At 38.9% G+C, this 27,199-nt stretch overlaps 1 protein-coding gene across 2 annotated transcripts in view; it reads left to right on the top strand.

Moving 5' to 3' along the window:
• The first annotated feature begins 2,323 nt into the window (after positions 1–2,323).
• Positions 2,324–27,199, top strand: part of TRIM42 (tripartite motif containing 42) — a 61,233-nt gene continuing 36,357 nt past the window's right edge. For both annotated transcript variants that reach the window (XM_036747700.1, XM_036747701.1), the window contains exon 1: positions 2,324–2,784. In XM_036747700.1, coding sequence (XP_036603595.1) covers positions 2,465–2,784 — 320 coding nt within the window. In that variant the 5' untranslated portion in view covers positions 2,324–2,464. The remainder of the gene's footprint in view (positions 2,785–27,199) is intronic.

Here is a 27,199-nt window from a genome sequence, read left to right as displayed (position 1 = left end):
TTTGTTGATAGGGGATTAGGTTAGATGACCTTGCACATCCTTTCTAATTCTGGGATTCTATGAATTGATAAGGCAGATCCTCTGTACCAAAGTGTTGGGCCAGTTGAGAGACTTCTTGATTCTCCATACTTATTATATCCTAGATTCTTCTTTGCTGCATTCACATTCCAGTATCATCCCCACTTGCAGAAGCAAATACACAGATGGAAGGATTACCACACCAAGATCTGTCTTGGATAGGTAGCTCTATGGATCCTTCCAATTCTACTCTTCTATGAGCCTATTATTCTGAAAAGGATTTTACTATGCATCATAAAAGGTGATTTAGGTATCCCTTAGACAAAAGATAAATATTCAATTTCAGCAAATGTGTATTAACTATTTTTCGACAATTATAATGGGGTTGATGCAGTATGGAAATGAAATAGGATTTTTGCCCCGTGGAGTTTAGTAGGGGGATATGAATGAAGAATGTGCAGATGATTGTGATACATAGTGATGATAAGTGCGAAGCAAGTTGGTCTTCCTGGGTGGGGGAGTGGGGAAGAGGGGTGATTATTATTATTGACTAGTGGGATCCGGGATAGTTTAATGGAAGATTTGCCAACATTTCAGCATGGCCTTAAGGAACGATGAGGAGGAACCCACTCTCAATGGAGTCCGTTCCATCTGGTAGTAGCTATGATCGTTTAGAAGTTCTGGATTAAGTCAATTCCAACCTGCCTTTCTGCAGCTGTCCCCCGGGGGCCAAGCAGAGAAGTCTCCATCACTCTACCGACTGAAAGTGAAGCAGCTAATGTCTGTTCAGGAGATAGCAGAACTCTGCCATCATTGAGTTGATGAAGTCAAGATCTAACAGACACCCCACATAGCCCTACAAAGAAAACCAGAACATTTCATGGAAATGAGTCTCAAGGTAAAATATAAAGCAATTTGTTTCCCATTTAGACCATTCCACTCTAGGAAATTTCCTACCTTCATGGAGAAGAAACAAAAATATTAGCCTAAATCCTGAAAAGTTTTATTTAGAGTATGTTTTACTCCATTATTATTTAAAAGAATGGCTTCTAAGAGGAAAATCTGAAAAATGCACCTTTTGCTTAGCAGTCATGATATTCATATATCACGCCTAAAACTCATGAGTTGGCTGATGTTCATCGGGACCAGAAGTTCTACATGGAATGACACCAACATTTTTATCAAGATCAGTTTTACCCAAAGTAGAAACACTCACAAAGCTTTCATTTTGCCAGAATCAACAGACACAATGTAATGGTGGTGGTTGGCTTTGCAGATGGATGTGACTGATTCTGTGACCCTGTCTACTCTACAGCTAAAAAAAATCATTCTTGGCTTTGCAGTTCTAGTTGCTTTTTGCAAAACCTTGTTAATAAGTCTATTTGTTGCATCTTTTTAGGAGGGTCTGAAGTACCCACCAGGCTATTCCCTCCAGACTTATGTTGCTGATACTGAGGTTTCCCAGCTGTCCATACCTGAATCTCTCTGTTGGAAGTTTTGGCTCGATGGTCTAATGAAGCTATATTTCTGTAGAAAAAGAACAACTAGGGGTCCCTTATGTTTTCAATTCAAATGACCTTACATTCAGAGATGCCATTCCAGTAAAGAAATTCTTAACTTAGGGTCCATAGACTGCCCCAAAGTGTCCATAGATAGATTTGAGGGGGTCCATGAACTTGAAACTTTTAATATTTTGACAACTATTTCAATATAGGTTGTTTTATAACCCTATGCATTGTATTTCACAGATTTAAAAAACATAATTCTGAAATAGGTTTCACCAGTTTGCCAGAGGAGTCCATGACACAAAAAGGGTTAAGAACCCCTGATCTAGTCCAACCTCCTCATTTTACAGATGAGGAACCTGAGACCCAGGGAACTGAAATTACTTGCCCATGGTTACAAGGTGCTAGGATTAGAACCCAGGACCTCAGATTCTAAATTCAAGACTCTTTTCCACTGCAAACACACTTATGGGAAGCCTAGACACTCAGACCACTAAGTCATAGCCCAGGTAACCCTGCATGGCATCTAGAGATATTTTACCTGAAGGACAGGCCTAATCTTGAGCAGGAATTAAACAGACCAAAGCCCAGCCTTCTTAGCTCACATGCTACATGGTGAGAGTACCCAGGTATTTTATTCACTGCAATCCCACTGACTGGGCTGACTGTCTGTGGAGAATGTGCCTACAGGCACCTACAGCCCCATAGTGTGGTGAATTAAAGAGGGGAGATAGGGATTATGACATAAGCAGTGAACTCAGTCCTACCTATGAAAATGCCCATCTGTGCCTTGTCATCCTAGTTGTAACAGTAGGTCATGACTCAAGGAAACCAAGCAGCTGGTCTTTTTAGAGATAGAGTGTGTTGTCAAATAGACCTTGGGATCTGTAAGGAGGTGACCTTATGAACCATATGTAGAAGGCAACAATTATGTAGGGGCCATGGAGGAATCACTGTGCCTCTTTTCTCCATGTTGTCCATGGGAGAGTATCTTTCCCAGGTCACGCATGTGCCTGTGCATGAGGTTTCTTCTCACTACAGAGAGGAACTGCACCTGCTTCCCCTGCCCATATGAGGATGACGGGGACTGCCAGTTCTGTCACTGTACCTGTTCAGATGCTCCCAATTGCCACTGGTGCTGCTGTTCCTGCGCCAATGACCCCATCTTCAAGTGCTGCTGTATTTGTCCCGCAGGCGCATCTGCCTGCCACTTCTATGAGGCCCGCTGCTGCAACCAGGGACCTTTCTCTTCTGATGCCCCGTAAGTACTCTAGGAACCCACATGCAGACATATGCCCATCATAACCTGCTGAGGCCAGCTCCATTCTGGTCATTCCAGCCCGGATTTGTCCAATAAATGACTACCCTAGCAAAACAGAGCTCATCATGACTTTTTCCCCCTCCTTGGGAATCATGACACTTCCTTTCTGCAAGACTCTCTGGATAGTGCATGACTTTTCCAGGTCTGTCCCCATCCTTTAAGGCCCAGGTCTGGTTCCTTCCCCTCTATGCAGTTTACCTAGACTCTCTAGGCTTACACTGTTCTCTCCTTTAGGAGATACTCAGACTTTAAGTTGGAAAAGATGTTAAAGGTCACCTAGTCCAGACCTCTCATTTTACGTATGGAGAAACTGAGGCCCAGAGAGATTTAACTCTCTAAGCTTATACTATTTTCTCCTTTAGGAGATACTCACACTTTCAAGTTAGAAAAAAGCTGAAAGGTCACCTAATCCAAACCTCTCATTTTATATATGGGGAATCTGAGGCCCAGGAAAATTGAAGTGTCTTGCCCAAGGTCATGAAAACTAGTAAGCTGTAGAGCAGACAATCAAACCCAGACCCTCTGACTCTAAATCTACCTTCTGAAATGTTGGACCACTCTAGTATGCTGCTCATTTCATAGGATCATCAAACTTAGAAGTTAAAGGGACCTTAAAGGTCAGGTTTTCTCACCTCATCTTACAGATGAGGAAATTGAGGACCAGAGAAGTTACTATACTTGCCAAGGTAACACAGTAGTCACCTAGTCAAAACTTGAACCCAGGACCTCTGATTTCAGAAACGTTGGCATTTTGTCTTATCCTACCAGTGGCATAAGTGATGCATGCTTTTGTCTTGTAATGTTGTTTGGTTTGTGTGTGTGCGTGTGTGTGTGTGTGTGTGTGTGTGTATGTGTATGTATATGTATATATACACAATATATTGTCTCCCCAGCTAGAATACAGGCTGCCTGAAGGCAAGCATAAGGCCTTACATTTCTTTGTATTCCCTATAGCACATACCTAGACAATGTCTTGCATGCCATAAGTACTCAATTAAATAGTCATGATTTTAATTATTTTATTTGAAAATTAAATCTATCCTCCTTTGCGACAGATATCAAAGCAGAACATTATGCTAAACAACATTGCTGGGAGCAGTTAGTAACACAGGAACAATGTTCAAAATGCTTTAGAGACACATTCCTGGGTGGCCAACATTTGGATTATGAAAGCTTCTGAAAGTTCTTAGAGACATGAAAGTCTAAATGAAGGACAAAAAGCCCTGGAGAGATGATCTGGGTTTGAGTGACTTCTCATGACACTTACTAACCTCACGATCCTTCTCTGTGCTTTAGTTCCCTCATCTTTTTTAATTTATTTATTTAATTTATTTAATATATTTATTTTTCAGCACTGATTTTCACAAGAGTTTGAATTACGAATTTTCTCCCCATTTCTACCCTCCTGCCCACTCCAAGATGGCGTATATTCTGGTTGCCCCGTTCCCCAGTCACCCCACTCCCCTCCCATCCCCTTTTCCCTTCCTTTCTTGTAGGACAAGATAAATTTCTACACCCCATTGCCTGTGTATCTTATTTCCTAGTTGCATGCAAAAACTCTTTTTTGTTGTTTTTCAACATCTCTTTTTAAAAGTTTGAGTTCCAAATTCTCTCCCCTCTTCCCTCCCCACCCACCCTCCCTAAGAAGGCAAGCAATTCAACATAGGCCACATGTGTATCATTATGTAAAACCCTTCAACAATACTCATGTTGTGAAAGATTAACTATATTTTTCTCCTTCCTAACCTATCCCTCTTTATTGAATTTTGTCCCTTGACCCTGTCCCTTTTCGAAAGTGTTTGTTTTTGATTACCTTCTCCCCCTGTCTGCCCTCCCTTCTATCGTCCCCTCTTTTTTACCTTCTTCCTCCTTCTTTCCTGTGGGGTAAGATATCAATTGAGTGTGTATGGTATTCCCTCCTCAGGTCAAATCTGATGACAGCAAGATTCAATCATTCCCCCTCACCTGCCCCCTCTTCCCTTCCTACAGAACTGCTTTTTCTTGCTACTTTTATGCGAGATAATTTACCCCATTCTATCTCTCCCTTTCTCCCCCTCTCAATATATTCTTCTGTCATCTCTTAATTTGATTTTATTTTTTTTAGATATCATCCCTTCATATTCAACTCACCCTGTGCCTTCTCTCTCTCTCTCTCTCTCTCTCTCTCTCTCTATATGTATATATATATATATATATATATATATATATATATATATATATATATATATACATATATACATACATACACACACACACACACACACACACACACACACACACACACACACACCTATGTATGCATATTCCCTTCAGTTACCCTAATACTGAGGTCTCATGAATCATATACATCATCTTTCTATGTAGGAATGTGAACAGAACAGTTCAACTTTAGTAAGTCCCTTATAATTTCTCTTTCTTGTTTACCTTTTCATGCTTCTCTTGATTCTTGTGTTTGAAAGTCAAAATTTCTATTCAGCTCTGGTCTTTTCACTGAGAAAGCTTGAAAGTCCTCTATTTTATTGAAAATCCATATTTTGCCTTGGAGCATGATACTCAGTATTGCTGGGTAGGTGATTCTTGGTTTTAATCCTAGCTCCATTGACCTCCGGAATATTATTTTCCAAGCCCTTCAGTCCCTTAATGTAGAAGCTGCTAGACCTTGTATTATTCTGATTGTGTTTCCACAATACTCAAATTGTTTCTTTCTGGCTGCTTGCAGTATTTTCTCCTTGAACTGGGAGCTCTGGAATTTGGCGACAACATTCCTAGGAGTTTTCTTTTGGGGATCTTTTTCAGGAGGCAATCGGTGGATTCTTTCAATTTCTATTTTACCCTCTGGCTCTAGAATATCAGGGAAGTTCTCCTTGATAATTTCTTGAAAGATGATATCAAGGCTCCTTTTTTGATCATGGCTTTCAGGTAGTCCAATAATTTTCAAATTATCTCTCCTGGATCTATTTTCCTGGTCAGTAGTTTTTCCAATAAGATATTTCACATTGTCTTCCACTTTTTCATTCCTTTGGTTCTGTTTTATAATATCTTGATTTCTCATCAAGTCACTAGCTTCCACTTCCTTCAATCTAATTCTTAAGGTAGTATTTTCTTCAGTGGTCTTTTGGACCTCCTTTTCCATTTGGCTAATTCTGCCTTTCAAGGCATTCTTCTCTTCATTGGCTTTTTGGAGCTCTTTTGACATTTGAGTTAGTTTATTTTTTAAGGTGTTGTTTTGTTCAGTATTTTTTTGGGTCTCCTTTAGCAAGTCGTTGACTTGTTTTTCATGGTTTTCTTGCATCCTTCTCATATCTCTTCCCAATTTTTCCTCTACTTCTCTAACTTGCCTTTCCAAATCCTTTTTGAGCTCTTCCATGGACTGAGACCAGTTCATATTTTCCTTGGAGGCTTTTGATGTAGGCTCTTTGACTTTGTTGACTTCTTCTGGCTGTATGTTTTGGTCTTCTTTGTCACCAAAGAAAGATTCCAAAGTCTCAGACTGAATCTGGGTCCATTTTTGCTGCCTGGCCATGTTCCCAGCCAACTTACTTGACCCTCGAGTTTTTCGTTGGGGTATGACTGCTTGTAGAGTAAAGAGTACTTTGTTCAAAGCTTGAGGGGGTGCACTGTTGTTTTCAGAGCTATTTCTATATAGCCAGCTCTGCCACACCAGTGCTCTTCCTCCCCCAAGAACCACCAACCTGGACCTGACTCAGATCTTAAGCAGGCTCTGCACTCCTGCTCTGATCCGCCACTTAATTCTTCCCACCAGGTGGACCTGGGGCCGGAAACAACTGTACCTGTAGTTCTGTAGCTGCACCACCTCCACTGCCCCCCAGGGCAGTGGCCGAACCGCAAATTCCTTTCACTCTGTCCTCTTGCAGCTTTTCCCACTAACCTTCTGTGTTGTCTTTGATGTTTGTGGGTTGAGAAGTCAGGTAACTGCCACAGCTCAGTGATTCAGGGCACTAGGGCCTGTTCTACCCGGCTCCTGGTCTGGTTGGTCCTGCTGCTGCCCACACTAGGCTCCGCTCCCCTCCACTCCCAGCTCTGTGTGTGATAGACCTCACCCAGAGACCATCCAGGTTGTCCTGGGATGCATCCCTGATTCCCTCTGCTATTTTGTGGGTTCTGCAGTTCTAGAATTCGTTCAGAGTCATTTTTATAGGTTTTTGGAGGAAACTGTCAGAGAACTCACACAAGTCCCTGCTTTCCAGCCGCCATCTTGGCTCTGCCCCCTAGTTCCCTTATCTTTAAAACAAGAAGGTTGAAGTAGATGAATGCTAAGGTGCCATTATGTTCATCTTCATAATAGTACTACTGACTCAACTTCCCCACCACTTCCCTCTTCCCTGCCCCAGAGACCTTGTGTGATTCTCCCCTAGCCAGCAAAAGGATGGAGATGATCTATCCCTTTTATGCCTGTCACTGTAATGTTCACTTTTCAAATCTCCCAGTCTCACATAATTTTATACCTTTTCATTTCTCCATTCACAATACTAGGAAATGGAGCCAACACTGTTCACTTCAATAAGGAGAAAGCAGTAATTCTGTATGTCTACCCTTTTTTTACTCATCCACGCTAGAAACTTAAAAGAGACAGGTTTTCATAGGAAGGGAAGAAAGAACCCAGAAGACAAACCCCTTGTGAGTGATTCACTGATGTAACCTTTTGGGCCCAACTGGCAACAATTTTCTGAATGACCATTAAAGACACTGTTGAGCTACCGTGCAGAGAGTGTGTATAGGGAGTTGTGTCAAAGGATTGACCCTAAAACCTAGCAGCAGGGTTTTTTAACTTTAGCATAGGATTTGATTTTTAATGTATTAAGAATATTGAGGAGCAACTTTGATTGGGGAACACTATGGGTGATGTGTCTAATTGTGTTAAGTGCATAAATCTCTCTCCATCTAAACTGTAAGCTGCTTGGTCTTACCCACCATCCCTAGTCCAGTATTTTGGACTATTAAGTACTCAATATATTTTTAAGGTTCTCCAAATATTCTCCTTTGGAGATGACATTGTGCCAACAATATCATAGGGCTTTCTCAGTGCGATTTCATAGACATTTTTGAAAGAAATTAACACACGCAAAAAAAAATGAAGAAAGAACAAATGTTGTCCTAATGAAGGCATGTAGTTAGATGGGCAACCCTATTGGATTAGTTTATCGGTACCTATATCTAACGAAGTCACTGTATGCAGATGGGCAACAGACTAGTACAACAGTTGAATGGGGCGAGTAAGGTGGCACAGTGGATAGAATGCTGGGCCTGGAGTCAAGAAGACTCATCTTCCTAAGTTCAAATCTGGCCTCAGACACCTAGTAGTTGTGTGACCATGGGCAAGTCACTTAACCCTGTTTTTCTCAGTTTTCTCATCTGTAAAATGAGCTGGAGAAGGAATTGGAAACCACTTTAGTATCTTTGCCAAGAAAACCCCAAATAAGACCACAAAGAGTTGGATACGACTGAACCCACAACTGAATGAGAGAAGAGTGAAATATATTGCATATGGGTAACTGCATAGCACTTTCAAGTTGCTACCTGCTGCTAAAACTTATCTTTTTAATACCAGTACAATATTCTTCTGGTGATAACGCATTATGTTGTAAGCTCCTGAAGGGCAGGAGCTCTTGCCTCTTTTTGTGTCTCCAGCACTTGGAACAGCACCTGGTACATAGTGCTTAATAACTGTTTATTGACCAATGCTTACAACTGTGAATGAGAGAATGTCATCATCTCCCAAGAATATGTCAATGACACAAAAGGGATGGTGGGGGGAGACTCATAGGAAGTGGGAGTAGCCTGAAGCATATGATCTATGATGACTTGTGTACAGGAATTAGAATAAAAGACATTATCAAGGATATAGATAATGATATGTGTATGTGTGTGTACATATATGTATGTATACATGTACATTTATGTCAGAATTCATCACATAAGAATATTGCACATATATATGACTAGAAATTGACATATTGTGAGATCAAGTTATAGACAGCCTGAATGTTGCATGAGCATACATGAAATATTAGAGCTTCTGCATGATGGGCATGGCATCTATAGAGAATTTATGAAGGATATAGACAAAAAATCGTGGATGATGAGAAGGAACACCTGGTGGTGATCTAATGGTGGAGGAAGGAGTATCCACATTGATGAGATCCCAGAACATTAAAGTATCAGTGAACTATTAAGGACTAACTATATTCTAGACATCACGAGGAAGGTAAGAGAGGGGTCATACATGACAGCTGAGTGATGAGTCATCTGTGTAAAGCTTCTCCAGAACGTGGAGAATGAAGGTGGGATCTCACAGCTGTAGGGTTTCTAAGAGCTCAGTTGCTTCTTTTCACAGTGTAGATGGCTGTCTTTGGGATGTGATTTGAGGAACAAAAGAGAAGCACCCACTGTCCTCTGATGCTACTTTGATTGGCCCTTTGGCTTAAGAGTTCCATAGAATCTGGACTCCTCCTTTAAAACGCAAACACCTGTGGGAGGGGGAGCAGTCAAATTGTATGTAACAAATATAAAAAGTTAGAAAAAGAAGGAACCCTAAAGTGTATCATACTATTTTCCTTTCTAATAGGAAGGGCATGGCCAGCCTTGAAACCCTATCAGCCTACAGTTAACAGCAGAAAGGAAGGCACATCAAGGGCTATTATAGATAAACTATCTTCCTCATGCTTCAAGAGTGTGCTGAGGATTTGATATTCAGGACCCCTGAGTACCGAGCTGGGTAAATTGTATCTCATAATGGTCAGAGATTAATGTTTCTATGTACCCTTTGGGTGGTTAAAAAGAATGAATTCCCAAGTGGACATTCTATCCTTTGCCTGTTTTCTGGTGGCTCTTGCCTACTCTGACTAATGTTGGGAGTCTGTAGGCATAACACAAAGATATCATCTATAGAAGTGTTCTCAGGATAGCATAGCACATGATTTTGGACAGATCCTTTCCACTAATGGCCTCATTCATTAGGTGTCCATTTTGAGGACAAAGAAAAAATAGCCTATTTACTCTATAAGACTATACCCCTTTTCTCTTTGATTCTTCTCTGCTTTTATCCCTATTTTTACTTCCTTTTATCCCTTCCTCTGATGTTCCTTATTCCCATTCTCTTACTACCTCCCCCCCATTTCTCTGTTTTTCTATCAGTCTCTCTCTCTCTCTCTCCCTCCCTCCCTCCCTTCTTCTTTCTCTCCCTCTTTTCCTCTCTACCTCTCTTCCCTCTCTTATTATCTTCTTGTTCTTCTCCCACCCATCTTCTAAACCCTGAAAATAGACATTAATGAAGAATACTATAACTCTCTTTATTCTGAAGGACAACTTAGAAGCACCTTCCAGTCCTCACTCCACCAAACTAAAAACCCTGATTACCCCGTTTCTACTGCAGACCTGTATGATTATGCAAGGCAACGTCTTCAAATAATGCCTGTCAGCATGATTCCTTTCTCCCTTCCCTCCTATCTCCTTCCATATTAGAGCATTTTTAAAGCCTTCCTCAATAACTTTCTATTATTCCAGACTGATAGACAAATAAATTCTTCTTAAATTTCATTAGATATAATATATCTTTGGCCAAAAACTCATTATCTTAAATCATGATCCAAGAAAAAAATAAGGATAAACCTTTGCCCTCCCCCAAAAAAGAAAGACAAAAAACTATTTTCATTTTTAAATATTTCCCCTTGATCCATTATTTTCATCCTAAAACTGGCCATATTTCCAGTTTTATAAAGGAAGAAGCATGGGGAATGCATAGAGGGAGCATTGATCTATAGTCAGCAAACCTTGGTTAAAATCCTGCCTCTGATGTTTAGGAGCTAACAAAACCCTGGGCAAATCACTAAGCCTTTCTTAGTCTTCATTTCCTGACCTGTAAAATGAAAGGATTGGTCTAGATGATATCTAAAGTGCCTTCTAGTGAAGAAGCAGCTAAATGGTATAGTGGATACATTGGCCCTCTAGTCCAGAAAACCTGAGTTCAAATCCAGCCTCAGACACGTGCTAGCTGTGTGACCCTGGTCAAGTCACTTATACTCTATTTGCATAATCTTTCCCATTTATAAAATGAGATTAATAATAGCATCTGCCTCACAGAATTGTTGTGAGTTAAAATGAGGGAACTTTGGTAAAGCCCTTTTAGAGCCTTCCAATGATTCATTTCTAAATTATCTTTCTTTGATCTGTTTTCCAGGTCAGCTGTTTTTGTATTTGATACCTCATGCTTTATTCTATTTTTTCAGTCTTCTGACTGTTTAATATTTGTTGTTTCATTGATTCATTAGCTTTTATTCGGTCCATTCTGATTTTCAAGAAGTCTATTTATTAGACAAGATTTTGTGCCACTTGTGCCAACCCTCTTTCTAATGTTTTCTTCCATATCTATCATTTCTTTTCTAATTTTTCCCATAGCATTCTCATTTCATTTATAAAAAATGATTTTTCAGTCTTTTAAAAATCTTCACAAATTCTAGTAGAATTTTTGCCCTAAGCTGTGTTTTTTTTGAGGTTTTGCTTATAAATGTTTTACAATTATTCTCTTTCTGAGTTTGTCTTGAGTGTCTCTGTCACCATAATAGCCCTTTTTTGTGCTATTCTTTGCCCATTCTTTTGGTTTTACTTCTTCACTTTGAACTTTGCATTAGAGCCAGATTCTATGTGAATCTACAGTGAATGTGAGTTATTCCAGAATCCCAGGGACATCTCAGTAAGGGAACCCATATCCTTTCAGTTTGCCCAGAGTAGCTGATCCAGGGTGAAGCCTGAGCATTGACTTCTTGGTCTGCACTCTACAAGTTCCTGACTGGGCTTTGGGTCTGAACAACATAACTATGTGATTGTCCCTAGTTAAAACTCCATTAGACTGCTTCTGGACTTAACTACTGTCAGCCAACTTGAAAGATCCACTGGGGTTCAGTAACAGAACTATAGATTCTTCCTTTTTACTGGGATTCCTACCCCAGTTATCGTGGGGCAGGCTTCAGGGTGGGATCAGGGCTGTATGTAAGACCCAGCTTTGCTCCCAGAGTCAGTCACACAATTATTGTTTTCTTCTGTACTCACTTCTCACTCAGTATGCAGCCTAGGTCTCTATACCTACCACCATACCTAGTTTCAGGTGGACCCTTCAGTCTGCACTGGATCTATGACCAGAAATAGATAGTGAGCAACATTGCTACTAGTTGGGATTTGTTCCTGCTCCCTGTACAACACCGAACCCTTTTGCATTGAATCTGGGACCTCTTATTGCCTGGGTGAAAAATTGTAGGCAGGCCCTCAGGTTCAGTGTCCATGATCAAAGGCTCCACACAGCACACTCCATCCCCGGTGTCCACAGACACCTCTGTCTCCTTATGCTACCCTGAGCTGGAAAAATGAATAATTGTCATTTTCTTTCTTGGATCACCTGATCAGGACTTGGTTTGGTGCATTTTTTCTACTCTGTCATCCTGACTGGTCTCCTGAAATAACTTTTTAGTAGTTAAAGCTATTCCAAAGTGTACTGGGCTCTTTTAAGAAGGAGCAAGTTTCCCAGAGGTCTTTCGTCAGAGACTCGGTGATGATTTGTCAAGGAAAATGCTAGATATTTTCTTTTGCAACATGACTAATATGGAAATGTGTTTTATATGAGTTCAATGTTAAAAATAAAGTATATTTTAAAAGAAGGAAGGAAGGAAGGAAGAAAATTCTAGGCAGGTTTCATGTTTAGGATAGAAGTTAGACTAAATAGCCTCCGAGATAACTTTCAGTTCTAGATACTGATTCTCCAACTCCCACTCAGGGCCCTCTCTCTTTGACCCTCTTTTTGTGTGTAGCTTGACTCTTTTTTTCCCTTCAGGTGAAAAGTCTTAGACTTTACTTTTCAAAATATTTTTAACATTCATTTTTTAAATTTTTGAGTTCCAAATTCTTTCCCTGTCCTCTCCCTTACCCATTAAGAAGGCAAGCAATATAATAACTATTATACATTTAAAGTCATGCAAAACATGTTTTAGCTTTACTCTTAATAGCTGTTTTCAAACTGTTACTCTCCATGCATCTGTTCCCTGAGGATGAATTGCATGACTGCTATATGCCTGGCACTTTGTATAAGGCACTAGGGGAGGTATGAAGAATTGGTTACCAGTTCAAGCTAGAAGATAAACAAACCAAAATTTCAAAGCCTACTTAGAAGTTTCTGTTCCTCAGATTTACTTGGTAATTATAGCTGCTTTGTGCCCTAGAATTATTGGGGTTCTATTACAAAGATGGTTTGGCAAATGAAGAGAACTCCAGAGAGCTCAGTCAGTAGCAGCACTGGCATAATCATAGGCTTGTGGCTTCAGGCTTCATTTGGGCTTTTCTTTTCTGGGAGGTAATATTGTATAATGGAAAGAACATTTGCTTCGAAGTCAGGGAATCATTCAATTAGGACTAGAAAGGACTTTATGATTGAGTCATCTCACTGAGTTCAACCCCTTCATTTTACTAAGGTGAAGCTGAGTGCAAGCCCAGACCTCTCTCTGTCTAATATACCATGCTATTTGTGTAATTCATACAAACCTGTGAAATAAGTAGTGTGAATAGGGAAAGCCATCTGCTGAGTAGGGGTGATTTCATTATTAGAGAGGTTAAGTGACTTTCCAGAGGACCTGGATTCAAATTCTGGCCTTCCTACTCCCTATTTTACTTTGTACAATTCACCTCACTTCCCTGACCCTGAGTTTCCTCATCTGTAAAAGGAGAAGTGTAGACAAGATCCATTCTACCTCTTAATCCTATGTTTCTCTGAACAGGACATGTTACTCCATATTCTCTTTTATATGAACTTTGTACCAGAGAGATTCAAATTGAAGGAAGGCTTTATTGAGAAGGTAGCATTTGAGCTGGGTCTTGATGAAAGAAAAGATGGAAATGTTGGGGGAAGTATTTCCTAGGCATGATGGATAATGTGTGTAAATGATTGGAGACAAAAGAGTATATTACAACATAAGAGAAAGGTGAGTTCAGTTTAACTGGAAAATAGAGCTCATGACGGTGATTAGATGAAATACATTTCCAAAGTTCAAGTGGAGCCAAAATGTGGAGGACCTTAAATTCCAGGTTAAGGAATTTGTATTTTTTTTTCCTAAAGACAATAGACACATTCATACTTAATGTAATAGAAGAGTAGGGAGAACCAGCTACAGAGATTAAGACTTATTGGTCATAGAGATTGCAGGAGAACCAGGAAAGAGCAATGACATGGAAGCCAAAGGAAGAAACTATCATCAAGAAGAGGAGGGGTCAAAGGTTATGAAAATTCACAGAAAAAGGAAATGAAGAAAAGTCATTGGACTTAGCCTTAGAGAGAACAATATCAATAGACAGTGGGAATGAAAACCTGATTGCAGATAGTTGAGGGCTTATTGGGGAAGAAGAACAAGAGCAAAAAGAACAACAAAAACAAGAAGAGCAAGAAGAAGTTATATTGTGCTTTAAAGTTTACAAAGCTTTTTATGTAATCTCATTTGATCTTTAAAATAACTCTACAAGGCAGGTGCTGTCCATTTCATGTAGCTATTGAAATATATTGAGGAGTAAAGTAATTTCTCCATGGTTACATAGACAATAGGTGTCAAAAGTAGGATTTGAATCCAGGCCTTTCTATTTCAAAGCCCAGGCCTCTATCTACTATACCATACTATCTGTGTAATGTACAACAAACTTGTAAAGTAGATGATACAAGTAGGGAAGGTCATCTGAAGCTCATTGGGAGTAGAGATACTTTAATTCTTTATGCTTTGGACTTCTTACCCCTAGGACCTAGTTTAGTACCTGGAACATCTTAGGAAATGAATGAATATTTGTTGATTGATTGGGAGCTTAGAGAAAGGTTGGAAGTCATTGTGTGGTATGTGATAGGGAGTCAATAAAAGAAACTTTTAATGCAATGCAGTAGTAAGAGCCCAGTTTAGGTAAGATGACATAAATTTCTTTTGGGTTTTTGTAAAATGATTTCACAATTTTCTCCAAAAGCTCTTGAGGTGGTGGCACCACAAAAGGCTCAAGGAAGGCAGATATTAGAGGTTACCCAAAGTAAGAAGTTAGATGCATAAGGAGAGCCCAGAGAGCTAAGGAGATGGGGAATTCCAGAAGGAAAGTGAGTAGTCCTGTCAAGACCATAAAGGATTCCGGGACAGATTTAGAACTTGAAAAGGGACCTGACATATCATCTACTCCAACTTTCTCATTTCATAGATGAAGAAATTGTGGCCCTAAGAGGTCAATTGATTTGCCCAAAGTCACACGATAGTAAGTGACAGAGACAGGACTCCCAACCAAGCATTTTTCCCAGTGAACCATACTTAGTACCATTATACCAAGTCAGAAAAGGAAAGATTCACGATGGGAATGGGCAGGCATCAAAGGATCTGCTATAACTGGACATAAGACCTAACTGCTCACCCTTAAACACACACACATACACACCACACACACACACATGCACGCACGCTCACGCACGCACTCATAATAAAGACAAACACATTACTGATATTTGAAAAACAGGGAATGTTGAACATGGTTGTGAGTGCCTAGTGAGGCTGAAACTGGTAGATTCCTTGAGCTCCAAAGTTCTGTGCTTCGGTCAAGTTAGGCCAATTGGATATCACCACTAAGATTAGCCTTAAACTGATGAGCCCTTGGGAGTACAGGGCCTCCAGGTGAATCAGTCCTGTCTGGAAAATGCGCTGGTCAAAGCTCCTATGCCAATAAGAGTAGAATCTGAGCCTGTAAGTAATCCCTGCATTCTGTACTTCCCACCTAAGCAAGATAGGAAGATCCATTTAAAAAAAGATATCTAGCAAATACATACCAAAGACTAAAAATAAAGTATACAATTGCATGCACACAAAGTATTTTCTTCACCATAATCCTGTTAGCTAAAGAAATGTATATATATATATATATATATATATATATTTGTGTATGTATGTATGTATGTATGTATGTATATTATTCCCATTATACAAATGAAGAAACAGTCTCAGAAAGGTGACTTGTCAAAAGGCACCCAGCTAGTAAGTAATAGAAATAAGACCTAACTCAGGTCCTCAGACCCCAAGTTCAGTATCCATTCCCCCACATTATACTGACTTTCCTCATTTATGAAAATTTTAACTTAATACAAATATGAAAACTTGCCAAAATAGCTTCTTTTTTTCTTTTTTTTTAAATTTATTTAATATATTTAGTTTTCAGCATTGATTTTCACAAAAGTTTGAATTACAAATTTTTTCCCCGTTTCTACCCTTCCCCCACTCCAAGATGGCATATATTCTGGTTGCCCCGTTCCCCAGTCAGTCATCCCATCTGTCACCCCACTCCCTTCCCATCCGCCTTTCCCTTCTTCTCTTGTGAGGCAAGATAAATTTCTATGCCGCATTACCTGTGTATCTTATTTCCTAGTTGCATGAAAAAACTTTTTTTGTTCTTGTTCTTTTTGAACATCTGTTTTTAAAACTTTGAGTTCCCAATTCTCTCCCCTCTTCCCTCTCCACCCATCCTCCCTAAGAAGGCAAGCAATTCAACATAGGCCACATGCGTATCATTATGTGAAATCCTTCCACAATACTCATGTTGTGAAAGATTAACTATATTTTTCTCCTTCCTAACCTATCCCTCTTTATTGAATTTTGTCCCTTGACCCTGTCCCTTTGTTTGTTTTTGATTACCTCCTCCCCCTGTCTGCCCTCCCTTCTATCATCCCCCCTTTTTTATCTTCTTCCTCCTTCTTTCCTGTGGGGTAAGATACCCAATTGAGTGTGTGTGGTATTCCCTCCTCAGGTCAAATCCAATGACAGCAAGATTTACTCATTCCCCCTCACCAGCCCCCGCTTCCCTTCCTACAGAACCACTTTTTCTTGCCACTTTTATTCGAGATAATTTACCCCATTCTATTTCTCCTTTTCTCCCTCTCTCAATATATTCCTCTCTTATCCCTTAAATTGATTTTATTTTTTTAGACGTCATCCCTTCATATTCAACCTACCCTGTGCCCTTTGTGTGTATATATATATATGTATATATATAAATATATATGTATGTATATAAATATATATGTATATATAAATATATGTATATATAAATATATATGTATATATAAATATATATGTATATATATACACCTACATATATACACATATATACATACATAGACACACATGTATATATATATATATGTATACACATATATATGCATATTCCTTTCAGCTGCTATGATATTGAGGTCTCATGAATCATACACATCATCTTTCTATGTAGGAATGTAAACAAAACAGTTCCACTTTAGTTAAGTCCCTTGTGATTTCTCTTTCTTGTTTACCTTTTCATGCTTCTCTTGATTCTTGTGTTTGAAAGTCAAATTTTCTATTCAGCTCTGGTCTTTTCACTGAGAAAGCATGAAAGTCCTCTATTTTATTGAAAATCCATATTTTGCCTTGGTGCATGATACTCAGGTTTGCTGGGTAGGTGATTCTTGGTTTTAATCCTAGCTCCATTGACCTCCGGAATATCATATTCCAAGCCCTTTGGTTCCTTAATGTGGAAGCTGCCAGATCCTGTGTTATCATGATTATTTTTCCACAATATTCATATTGTTTCTTTCTGTCTGCTTGCAGTATTTTCTCCTTGACCTGGGAGCTCTGGAATTTGGCGACAATATTCCTAGGAGATTTCTTTTTGGGATCTATTTGAGGAGGTGATCTGTGGATTCTTTCAATTTCTATTTTACCCTCTGGCTCTAGAATATCAGGGCAATTCTCCTTGATAATTTCTTGAAAGATGATATCTAGGCTCTTTTTTTGATCATGGCTTTCAGGTAGTCCAATAATTTTTAAATTGTCTCTCCTGGATCCATTTTCTAGGTCAGTGGTTTTTCCAATGAGATATTTGATGTTGTCTTCTATTTTTTTCATTCCTTTGGTTCTGTTTTATAATATCTTTATTTCTCAGAAGGTCACTAGCTTCCACTTGATCCAATCTCATTTTTAAGGTCGTATTTTCTTCAGTGGTCTTTTGGACCTCCTTTTCCATTTGGCTAATTCTGCCTTTCAAGGCATTCTTCTCCTCATTGGCTTTTTGGAGCTCTTTTGACATTTGAGTTAGTCTATTTTTTAAAGTGTTGTTTTTTTCAATATTTTTTTCAGTATTTCTTTGGGTCTCCTTTAGCAAGTCATTGACTTGTTTCTCATGGTTTTCTTGCATCATTCTCATTTCTCTTCCCAATTTTTCCTCTACTTCTCTAACTTGCTTTTCCAACTCTTTTTTGAGCTCTTCCATGGCCTGAGACCAGTTCATGTTTTTCTTGGAGGCTTTTGGTGTAGGCTCTTGCACTTTGTTGACTTCTTCAGGGCATATGTTTTGGTCTTCTTTGTCACCAAAGAAGGATTTCAAAGTCTGAGACTGAATCTGGGTGTGTTTTTGCTGCCTGGCAATGTTCCCAGCCAACTTACTTGACCCTTGAGTTTTTTGTCGGGGTGTGACTGCTTATAGAGCAAAGGGTACTTAGTTCCAAGCTTGAGTGGATGTGCCATTGATTTCAGAGCTACTTCTAAACAGCCAGCTCTGCCACACCAGCACTCCTCCTTCCTCAAGAACCACCAACCCTGACCTGATGCAAATCTTAAGCAGGCTCTGCACTCCTGCTCTGATCCGCCACTTAATTCCTCCCACCACGTGGGCCTGGGGCCGGAAGTAACTGCAGCTGTAGTTCTATAGCTGCACCTCCCTCACTGCCCCTGGGGCAGTGACCGAACTCTGTCCCCTGCAGCTTTTCCCACTAAGCTTTTCTGTTGTCTTTGGTGTTTGTGGGTTGAGAAGTCTGGTAACTGCCACAGCTCACTGATTCAGGGTGCTAGGGCCTGTCCTGCCCAGCTTCTGGTCTGGTTGGTCCTGCCGCCTCCCACACTGAGCTCTGCTCCCCTCCACTCCCTGCGCGATAGACCTCACCCAGTGACCATCCAGGCTGTCCTGGGCTAGATCCCCGCTTCCCTCTGCTATTTTGTGGGTTCTGCAGTTCTAGAATTTGTTCAGAGCCATTTTTTATAGGTTTTTGGAGGGACGTGGTGGGGAGTTCACGCAAGTCCCTGCTTTCCAGCCACCATGTTGGCTCCACCCCCGGAAGTTGCCAAAATAGCTTCTATGGATTAGGGAAATCCTCTTTTTAATATTAAACCCTGAAAATATAGTGATATGCACACTATTATATCATACTGAGATCCAACTTTTGGGTATTCAAGTATTTCTAGGCCATTACTATTTCATAGCTTTCATTGCAGCCTAGACAGACAGCCACCACAACCATTTCAATAAAAAGAGCCAGAGCTGTGACCTTCAGTCTACTCTCCAGTCTGTCCTCAAAAGGGGGAGAAATGGAGAAAAGGAAGGGAGAGGAGGGGGAAAGAAAGAGACAGACAGAGATAGAGAACACAGAGGCACAGAGAGAGATAGAGAGGCACTACATACAGTAGATAAATTAATCAATTATAATTAGTTAACAAGCATTAATTAATAAATTAATAAGTTTAATCAGCATATTAAGAATCTTATTAAGCATTTGTTAAATACTTATTATATCCCAAGTACCCTTCTAAGTATTGGAGATATAACTACGAAGTATGAGATAACTCCTACCCTCAAGGAGCTTATGCTATACCAGGGGAGAAAACATGTGTGTATGTATGCATATTAAAATGTTTGTGAAACTGAATGGAACAATATAAGCCACAAGTGAAAAGACATAAGGCATAAGTAAAGAAGCAAGACTGGAGTGAGTCTGAAACGATAGATAATAATTGCCCACATTTACATGGAACTTAAAAGTTATTTTCTACATGATTCTTTGAGTGCAAGGATTATCTTCAATTTAAAGATGGGGAAACTGAGTTATAGAAAGATGATGTGGTTTACATATGGTCACACAGCTAAGAAGTGTGATATCCCAGGACCAAACCCAGGTGGTTTGACTCCAAACAGCATTCTTTCCCCTATACCACAAAGACTGAAAGAATGAGGTATCCATGATAATTAGAGTGATACTGAAGAGATAAAGTAGATTTGAGATGGCAAATGACAGGAAGGGGAGAGAATTAGACATGCAGAGTGAGAAATCCATATAGGATAGAGTGATGTGAAAATGAAACTGTAGATTAGGGAATTATAAAATAAAAGTAACTCCAAAACTGTTCACATCATCTTTTTTTTTTCCAGCTAGTTCCTTCTTATTTTTCTGTCCCTCTCCAAGGTCATCATTCTCCTAGTTTTGAATCAGGTTCAAAATCTCAGTCATCTTTGACTCTTCCTTTTTTTTCATGTATCATGAATCACCAAGTCTTATACAACCTTCTTCCACAATCTTGTTCATCTGTCCTTTTGTATTATAACTGCTACTGCTCCAACTCTGGCCCTTACCCTTTCATACCTTGACTATTGCAATAATGGTTTGTTTGTTGCTGTTTTGGTTTTTGAGGCAATCAGAGTTAAGTGACTTGCCCAGGGTTACACAGCTAATAAGTGTCTGAGGCTGCATTTGAACTCAGGTCCTCTTGACTTCAGGACTGGTGCTCTCTATGCTGTGCCACTTAGCTGCCCCTACAACGGTGTTTTAACTGAATTCCCTGCATCCTCCCCCTTCAATCTTTCCTACACACTAATTCCAAAATAATCTTTCTAAAAGATGTCGCTGTCGTCATTGTCCCTCCCTTGCCCACTGCTAAAGAAAATGAAATGGGAGCAACACTGTTCTTTGTATCTCAAGGCCTCTTAGAGTGTAAATGACCATAGGACTTCATTTCCTATACCGCTTGAGCTAGCAAGCCTTGTACTTTCACAGGATGAGGACTCTAGTGGGGAATGCTTTTCAGGGAGGGGGCTTAAAAAACATGGCTGCTGGAGTCATATGGGTGGCATGAACAAGGAAAAAGAAGAAAAGAGACCTGGAAGTCGCATAGCTTAAACGAACCTGGCAATGGTATGGCCATGGTGTTTCCAAAACCAGGAATCACAGTGGGCCCTGATGACTCCAGAACTGGAGTGAGATGTTTCGTCCCCTTTCCAGACTGTCCTAAGATGCTCCTACAAAGAACTCCAGGAAGCAAATGGCACCACATCCAAAGCATTTACCACTGGGGCAGGAGTTCTGCAGCCACTGGAACCCTCTTCGTTATACTGAGGAATCAAAGCTGTTAAAGAAGAAACAGATTATAACTCTTCTGAATATTCAGGACATTGCACCTTTTGTGTATAGATGCTAAGTATGGGTTTACTATTTGATTTTCCTTCTCTTTTGTTTTTTTCATGTTTTAATTAAATGCTTTTGCTTTTGGAATTATGTGTCTATTACATCATCTGGCAACAGGGAATTGATGGTTGGCGGCTTGGTACATGAGCTGCTGAAATGATTATTTAAAAATAATCATTTTGTACCTAAGACAATTCAAGAGATTCAAGAATCACAATATGGGGAAGATGAACTCGACTATATGTCCATCTTCCTTCTTTCATCCAGAATTCCTGGGCTCCTTTTTGACATCGCCAAATAGAGGTCCAGATAAGGATTCTCTTTTGCTGTGGCTCCAGTTTTGCTGTTGCTTCCTTCTCCTACACAGAGGGGCAAAAGCCAATAGTCAGATCTTACCAACTGGTGCAGAGACCCTACATAGAAGGGCTGGAGGACTTGGCTCTTCAAGGCCTTTCTGCTGAAAGATTATTACTTCTCTCATTTCCAGTATTTCATTTCTTTCCAAGGTTCTAACCTTATACAATCCTACCTTCCCTTGCTGGTATTAACAATCAATGCACCTTCCTAATTCACATGGTTTTCCTTTCCTGAAGCTGCCATCATCTCCCTATGGACTCTCTACAATGTTTATGGTCTTTCCCAAATCCAAAGTTCTATCATTCTATTAATTAATGAGGGAGCAATGAAAGATAAATTATGTGGTAAATACTATGAGTACTAAAGGAATTCAGAGAAGGGGGAGAACAGTGTGATCAGCAGTTGTAATAATATCTCACATTTTTACAGCACTTTAAGGTTTCTAAAGCACTTTGCTCACAACAACCCCGTGACATATGTAGGACAGCTTCTATTTAGTATCACAGCTAGAAATGGTTATAAAGTTGTAGGATTATAGGATCACAGCTCCATAAAGCTGTAGGGGACCTGAAGGACCATCTAGTCCAATCTCATTTTACAGATGAAAAAACTGAGGTCTGGAAAGATTGATTGACTTTCCCAAGGTGATACAGGTAGAGATTCAAACCCAGGTCCTCTGACTTGAGCCAGAGCTCAGTCCATTTTACCATGTACAGATATACCTCAGAGATATTTCAGGGTCAGTTCCAGACTATCATAATAAAGCAAATAATGGAATAAAGCATGTCACAATTTTTTTGGTTTCCCAGTGCATATAAAAGTTATGCTTAGACTATGCTATAGTCTATTAAGTGTGCAATAGTATTATGTCTAAAAATATACATATCTTAATTTAAAAATACTTTATTGCTAAAAAATGCTAACTAGGGGGAGGAGCCAAGATGGCCACATGAAGGCAGTGTCTTACCAGAGCTCTCTCACAAGGGTCTGTCAGATTCCTATAAAAAAGTGAATTTGAGCAGATCTGAGAGAGTCAGCCCCCTGAAAGAGATCCCAAACTGAAAACACCAAGAAATATTATAGCCAAATTTCAGAGCTATAAACTCAAGGAGAAAATACTGCAAGCAGCCAAAAAGAAGCAATTCAAATATCGTGGAAGTACAGTCAGGATCACGCAGGATCTCTCAGCTTCCACATTAAAAGACAGGAGAAATTGGAATATGATATTCCGAAGGGCAAAGGAGCTGGGACTACAACCAAGGATCAACTACCCAGCAAAACTAAGCATAATTTTCCAGGCAAGGCGATGGACATTCAATGAAATAGGGGAATTCCAGACCTTCCTGATGAAAAGGCCAGAACTCAATGGAAAATTTGATCTCCAAATACAAAACTCAAGAGAGATATAAAAAGGTAAACATGGGGAAAAACCCCACAAACCTCATTAACCAATAAGGGCAGGTTGTTTACATCTTTATATGGGATTATATCATCTTATGTATGTTTTGTATATATATATATATATATATATATATATATATATATATATACATACATACATATATAAGTCATTCTTGTGAATGGTACAGCTATTATGACAAATGAAAGGGATATACATAGGTTGTGAATGCCTGTATAAATTAACTGATGTAAAGATATAAAATATAAGTAAGAGATATAAAGGGAGGGCTATGAGGGGAGCGGTAAGGAGGTAGTAGAAAAGGGTAAATTACACCAAATGAAGTGGCACAAAAACATATTATAGTAGAGGGAAAGAAGGGAGGGAGAAGAGCAGTATTTGAGCTTTACTGTCATCTGATCTAGTTCAAGAAGGGAATAACATACTCTGATAAGTTTAGAAATCTAACTTGTCCTACGGGAAGTGGGAGGGTAAGGGGGGAAAAAGGGAGGGGGGTAGTCAGAAGGGAGAGGAGAAGTAGCAAGTGGGTTACGGTAAGATAAGGGAGGGGAATAAAGAGGGAGGGTTAACTGAGGAAAGCGGCGGTCAAAAGCAAAACTCTGTTGAGGAGGAGAAGGGGAAAGGGAGAAATAAAAGCATAAACAGGGGGAATTAGGATGGAGAAAAAGACACAGATAGAAATCATAACCCTGAACATGCAGGGGATGAACATTCTCACAAAACAGAAGCAGATAGCAGAATGGATTAAAAATCATAATCCTACAATATGCTGTTTACAAGAAATGCATTTGAAACAGGGGGATACACATAGGGTAAAGGTAAAAGGCTGGAGTAAAATATATTGTGCCTCAGCTAAAGTAAAAAAAGCAGGTGTAGCAATCCTAATCTCAGACAAAGCAAAAGTAAAGATAGATTTAATTAAAAGAGATAAGGAAGGACATTATATCCTGCTAAAAGGCACCATAAACAATGAAGCAATATCATTGCTTAACATATATGCACCAAGTGGTAAGGCATACAGATTCTTAGAGGAGAGGTTAAGGGAGTTACAGGAAGAAATGGACAGCAAAACTATAATATTGGGAGACCTCAACCTCCCCTTTCTGAACTTGATAAATCTAACCTCAAAATAAATAAGAAAAAAGTTAAGGAGGTAAACAGAATTTTAGAAAAGGCACATATGATAGACCTCTGGAGAAAACTGAATGGGGATAAAAAGGAATATACTTTCTTCTCAAAAGTACATGGCACATACTCAAAAATTGATCATGTACTAGGGCATAAAAACCTCACAATCCAGTGCAGAAAAGCAGAAGTAGTCAATGCATCCTTTTCAGATCATGATGCAATAAGAATCATTTTTAATAAAGTACCATGGAAAAATAAGCTAAAAACTAATTGGAAACTAAATAATTTAATTCTAAAGAATGAGTGGGCCAAAGAACAAATCAGAGAAACAATTAATAATTTCATTCAAGAGAATGACAATAATGAAACAACATACCAAAACTTATGGGATGCAGCAAAAGCAGTTCTTAGGGGAAGTTTTATATCTCTAAATACCTACATGAATAAAATAGGGAAAGAGGAGATCAATGATCTGGGCATACAGCTGAAAAAGCTAGAAAAAGAGCAAATTGAAAACCCCCAATTAAATACCAAATTAGAAATACTGAAAATCAAAGGAGAGATTAATAAAATTGAAACCAAGAAAACTATTGAATTAATAAATAAAACAAAGAGCTGGTTTTATGAAAAAACCAATAAAATTGATAAACCTTTGGCCAATTTGATTTAAAAAAAGAAAGAAGAAAATCAAATTACCAGTATCAAAAATGAAAAGAGTGAGGTCACCTCTAATGAAGAGGAAATCAAAACAATAATTAGGAATTATTTTTCCCAACTGTATGCTCATAAATTTGACAACCTTAGAGATATGGATGAATATCTACAAAAACATAAATTGCCCAGGCTAACAGAGAAGGAAGTGAAATTTCTTAATAACCCCATATCAGAAAAAGAAATTGAGCATGCCATCAATGAACTCCCTAGGAAAAAATCCCCAGGGCCAGATGGTTTTACATGTGAATTCTATCAAACATTTAAAGAACAACTAATTCCAATACTTTGTAGACTATTTGGGAAAATAGGGGAAGAAGGAGTCCTACCAAATTCTTTTTATGAGACAAATATGGTACTAATACCCAAACCAGGTAGAGTTAAAACAGAGAAAGAAAATTATAGACCAATTTCTTTAATGAATATTGATGCAAAAATTTTAAATAAAATATTAGCAAAAAGATTGCAGCAACTCATTACGAGAATAATACACTATGACCAGGTAGGATTTATTCCAGGAATGCAAGGCTGGTTCAATATTAGGAAAACTATTAGCATAATTGACCATATCAACAACAAAACTAGCAGAAACCATATGATCATCTCAATAGACGCAGAAAAAGCCTTTGACAAAGTACAACACCCATTCCTATTAAAAACACTAGAAAGCATAGGAATAAGTGGAACCTTCCTCAAAATTATAAATAGCATCTACCTAAAACCATTGACAAGCATTATTTGTAATGGGGATAAACTAGATGCATTCCCAATAAGATCAGGGGTGAAACAAGGATGTCCATTATCACCCCTATTATTCAATTTGGTACTAGAAACATTAGCTGTAGCAATAAGAGAAGAAAAAGAAATTGAAGGAATTAGAATAGGAAAAGAAGAAACTAAATTATCACTTTTTGCAGATGATATGATGATTTTTCTAGAGAATCCTAGAGAATCAAGTAAAAACTACTTGAAATAATAAACAACTTTAGCAAAGTTGCAGGATATAAAATAAACCCACATAAATCCTCAGCATTCCTATACATTACTGACAAAGCCCAACAGCAAGAGATAAAAAGAGAAATTCCATTCAAAGTTACTGAAGGCACTATAAAATATTTGGGAGTCTATTTGCCAAGACAAACCCAGGGCCTATATGAACATAACTATGAAACACTTTTCATGTGAATAAAATCAGAACTAAATAAATGGAAAAATATCAGTTGCTCATGGTTAGGCCGAGCTAATATAATAAAAATGACAATTTTACCTAAATTAATCTATCTATTCAGTTCCATACCAATCAAACTACAAAAAAATTATTTTACTGAGCTGGACAAAATAATAACAAAATTCATTTGGAAAAACAAGAGGTCTAGAGTATCTAGGATATTAATGAAAAGACATGCTAGAGAAGGTGGCTTAGCCACACCAGATATTAAACTGTACCACACAGCAGCAGTCATCAAAACTGTCTGGTACTGGTTAAGAAACAGGGGCGTGGATCAGTGGAATAGGATAGGTACACAAGTAGGAGAAATCAACAAGTTTAGCAATCTACTCTTTGATAAACCCAAAGAGGCCAGCTTCTGGGCTAATAATTCACTATTTCACAAAAACTGTTGGGAAAATTGGAAAATGGTAGGGCAAAAACTGGGCATAGACCAATATCTTACACCATATACCAAAATAAAGTCAAAATGGGTTCGTGATTTAGGAGTAAAAGCTGACACTATAAGTAATTTGGGAAAGCAAGGAATAGTTTACTTATCAGATTTATGGAAAAGTAAAGAATTCATAACCCAACAAGAGATAGAGAGCATTACAAAATGCAAAATGGATAATTTTGATTATGTCAAATTGAAATGTTTTTGTACAAAAAAAGCCAATGCAACAAGAATTAGGAGGGAAGCAGAAAATTAGGAGAAACTCTTTGCAACTAGTATCTCTGATAAAGGCCTCATTTCTAAAATATACAGGGAACTGAGCCAAATATATAGGAATACAAGCCATTCCCCAATTGAGAAATGGTCAAAGGATATGAACAGGCAGTTTTCAGAGGAAGAAATTAAAGCTATCTATAGGCATATGAAAAAATGCTCTGGATCACTACTGATTAGAGAAATGCAAATCAAAACAACTTTTAGATACCACATCTCTCCTGTCAGACTGGCTAAAATAACAAAACAGGAAAATGATAAATGCTGGAAAGGATGTGGGGAAATTGGAACATTGTTGCATTGCTGGTGGAGTTGTGAGCTGATTCAGCCATTTCGGAGAGCAGTTTGGAACTATGCCCAAAGGGCTATAGATATGTTCATACCCTTTGACCCAGCAATACCACTTCTAGGGTTATATCCCAAAGAAATCACACAAGTGGGAAAAGGACCCATATGTACAAGGATATTTATAGCAGCTCTTTTTGTGGTAGCCAAGAATTGGAAATCAAAGGGGGATGCCCATCAATTGGGGAATGGCTG

This window comes from Trichosurus vulpecula, chromosome 2, assembly GCF_011100635.1.
Source record: "Trichosurus vulpecula isolate mTriVul1 chromosome 2, mTriVul1.pri, whole genome shotgun sequence".
Lineage (NCBI taxonomy): Eukaryota > Metazoa > Chordata > Mammalia > Diprotodontia > Phalangeridae > Trichosurus > Trichosurus vulpecula.
Note: the sequence above shows the minus strand (reverse complement) of the source record. Positions and strands in the feature narration are given on the sequence as shown.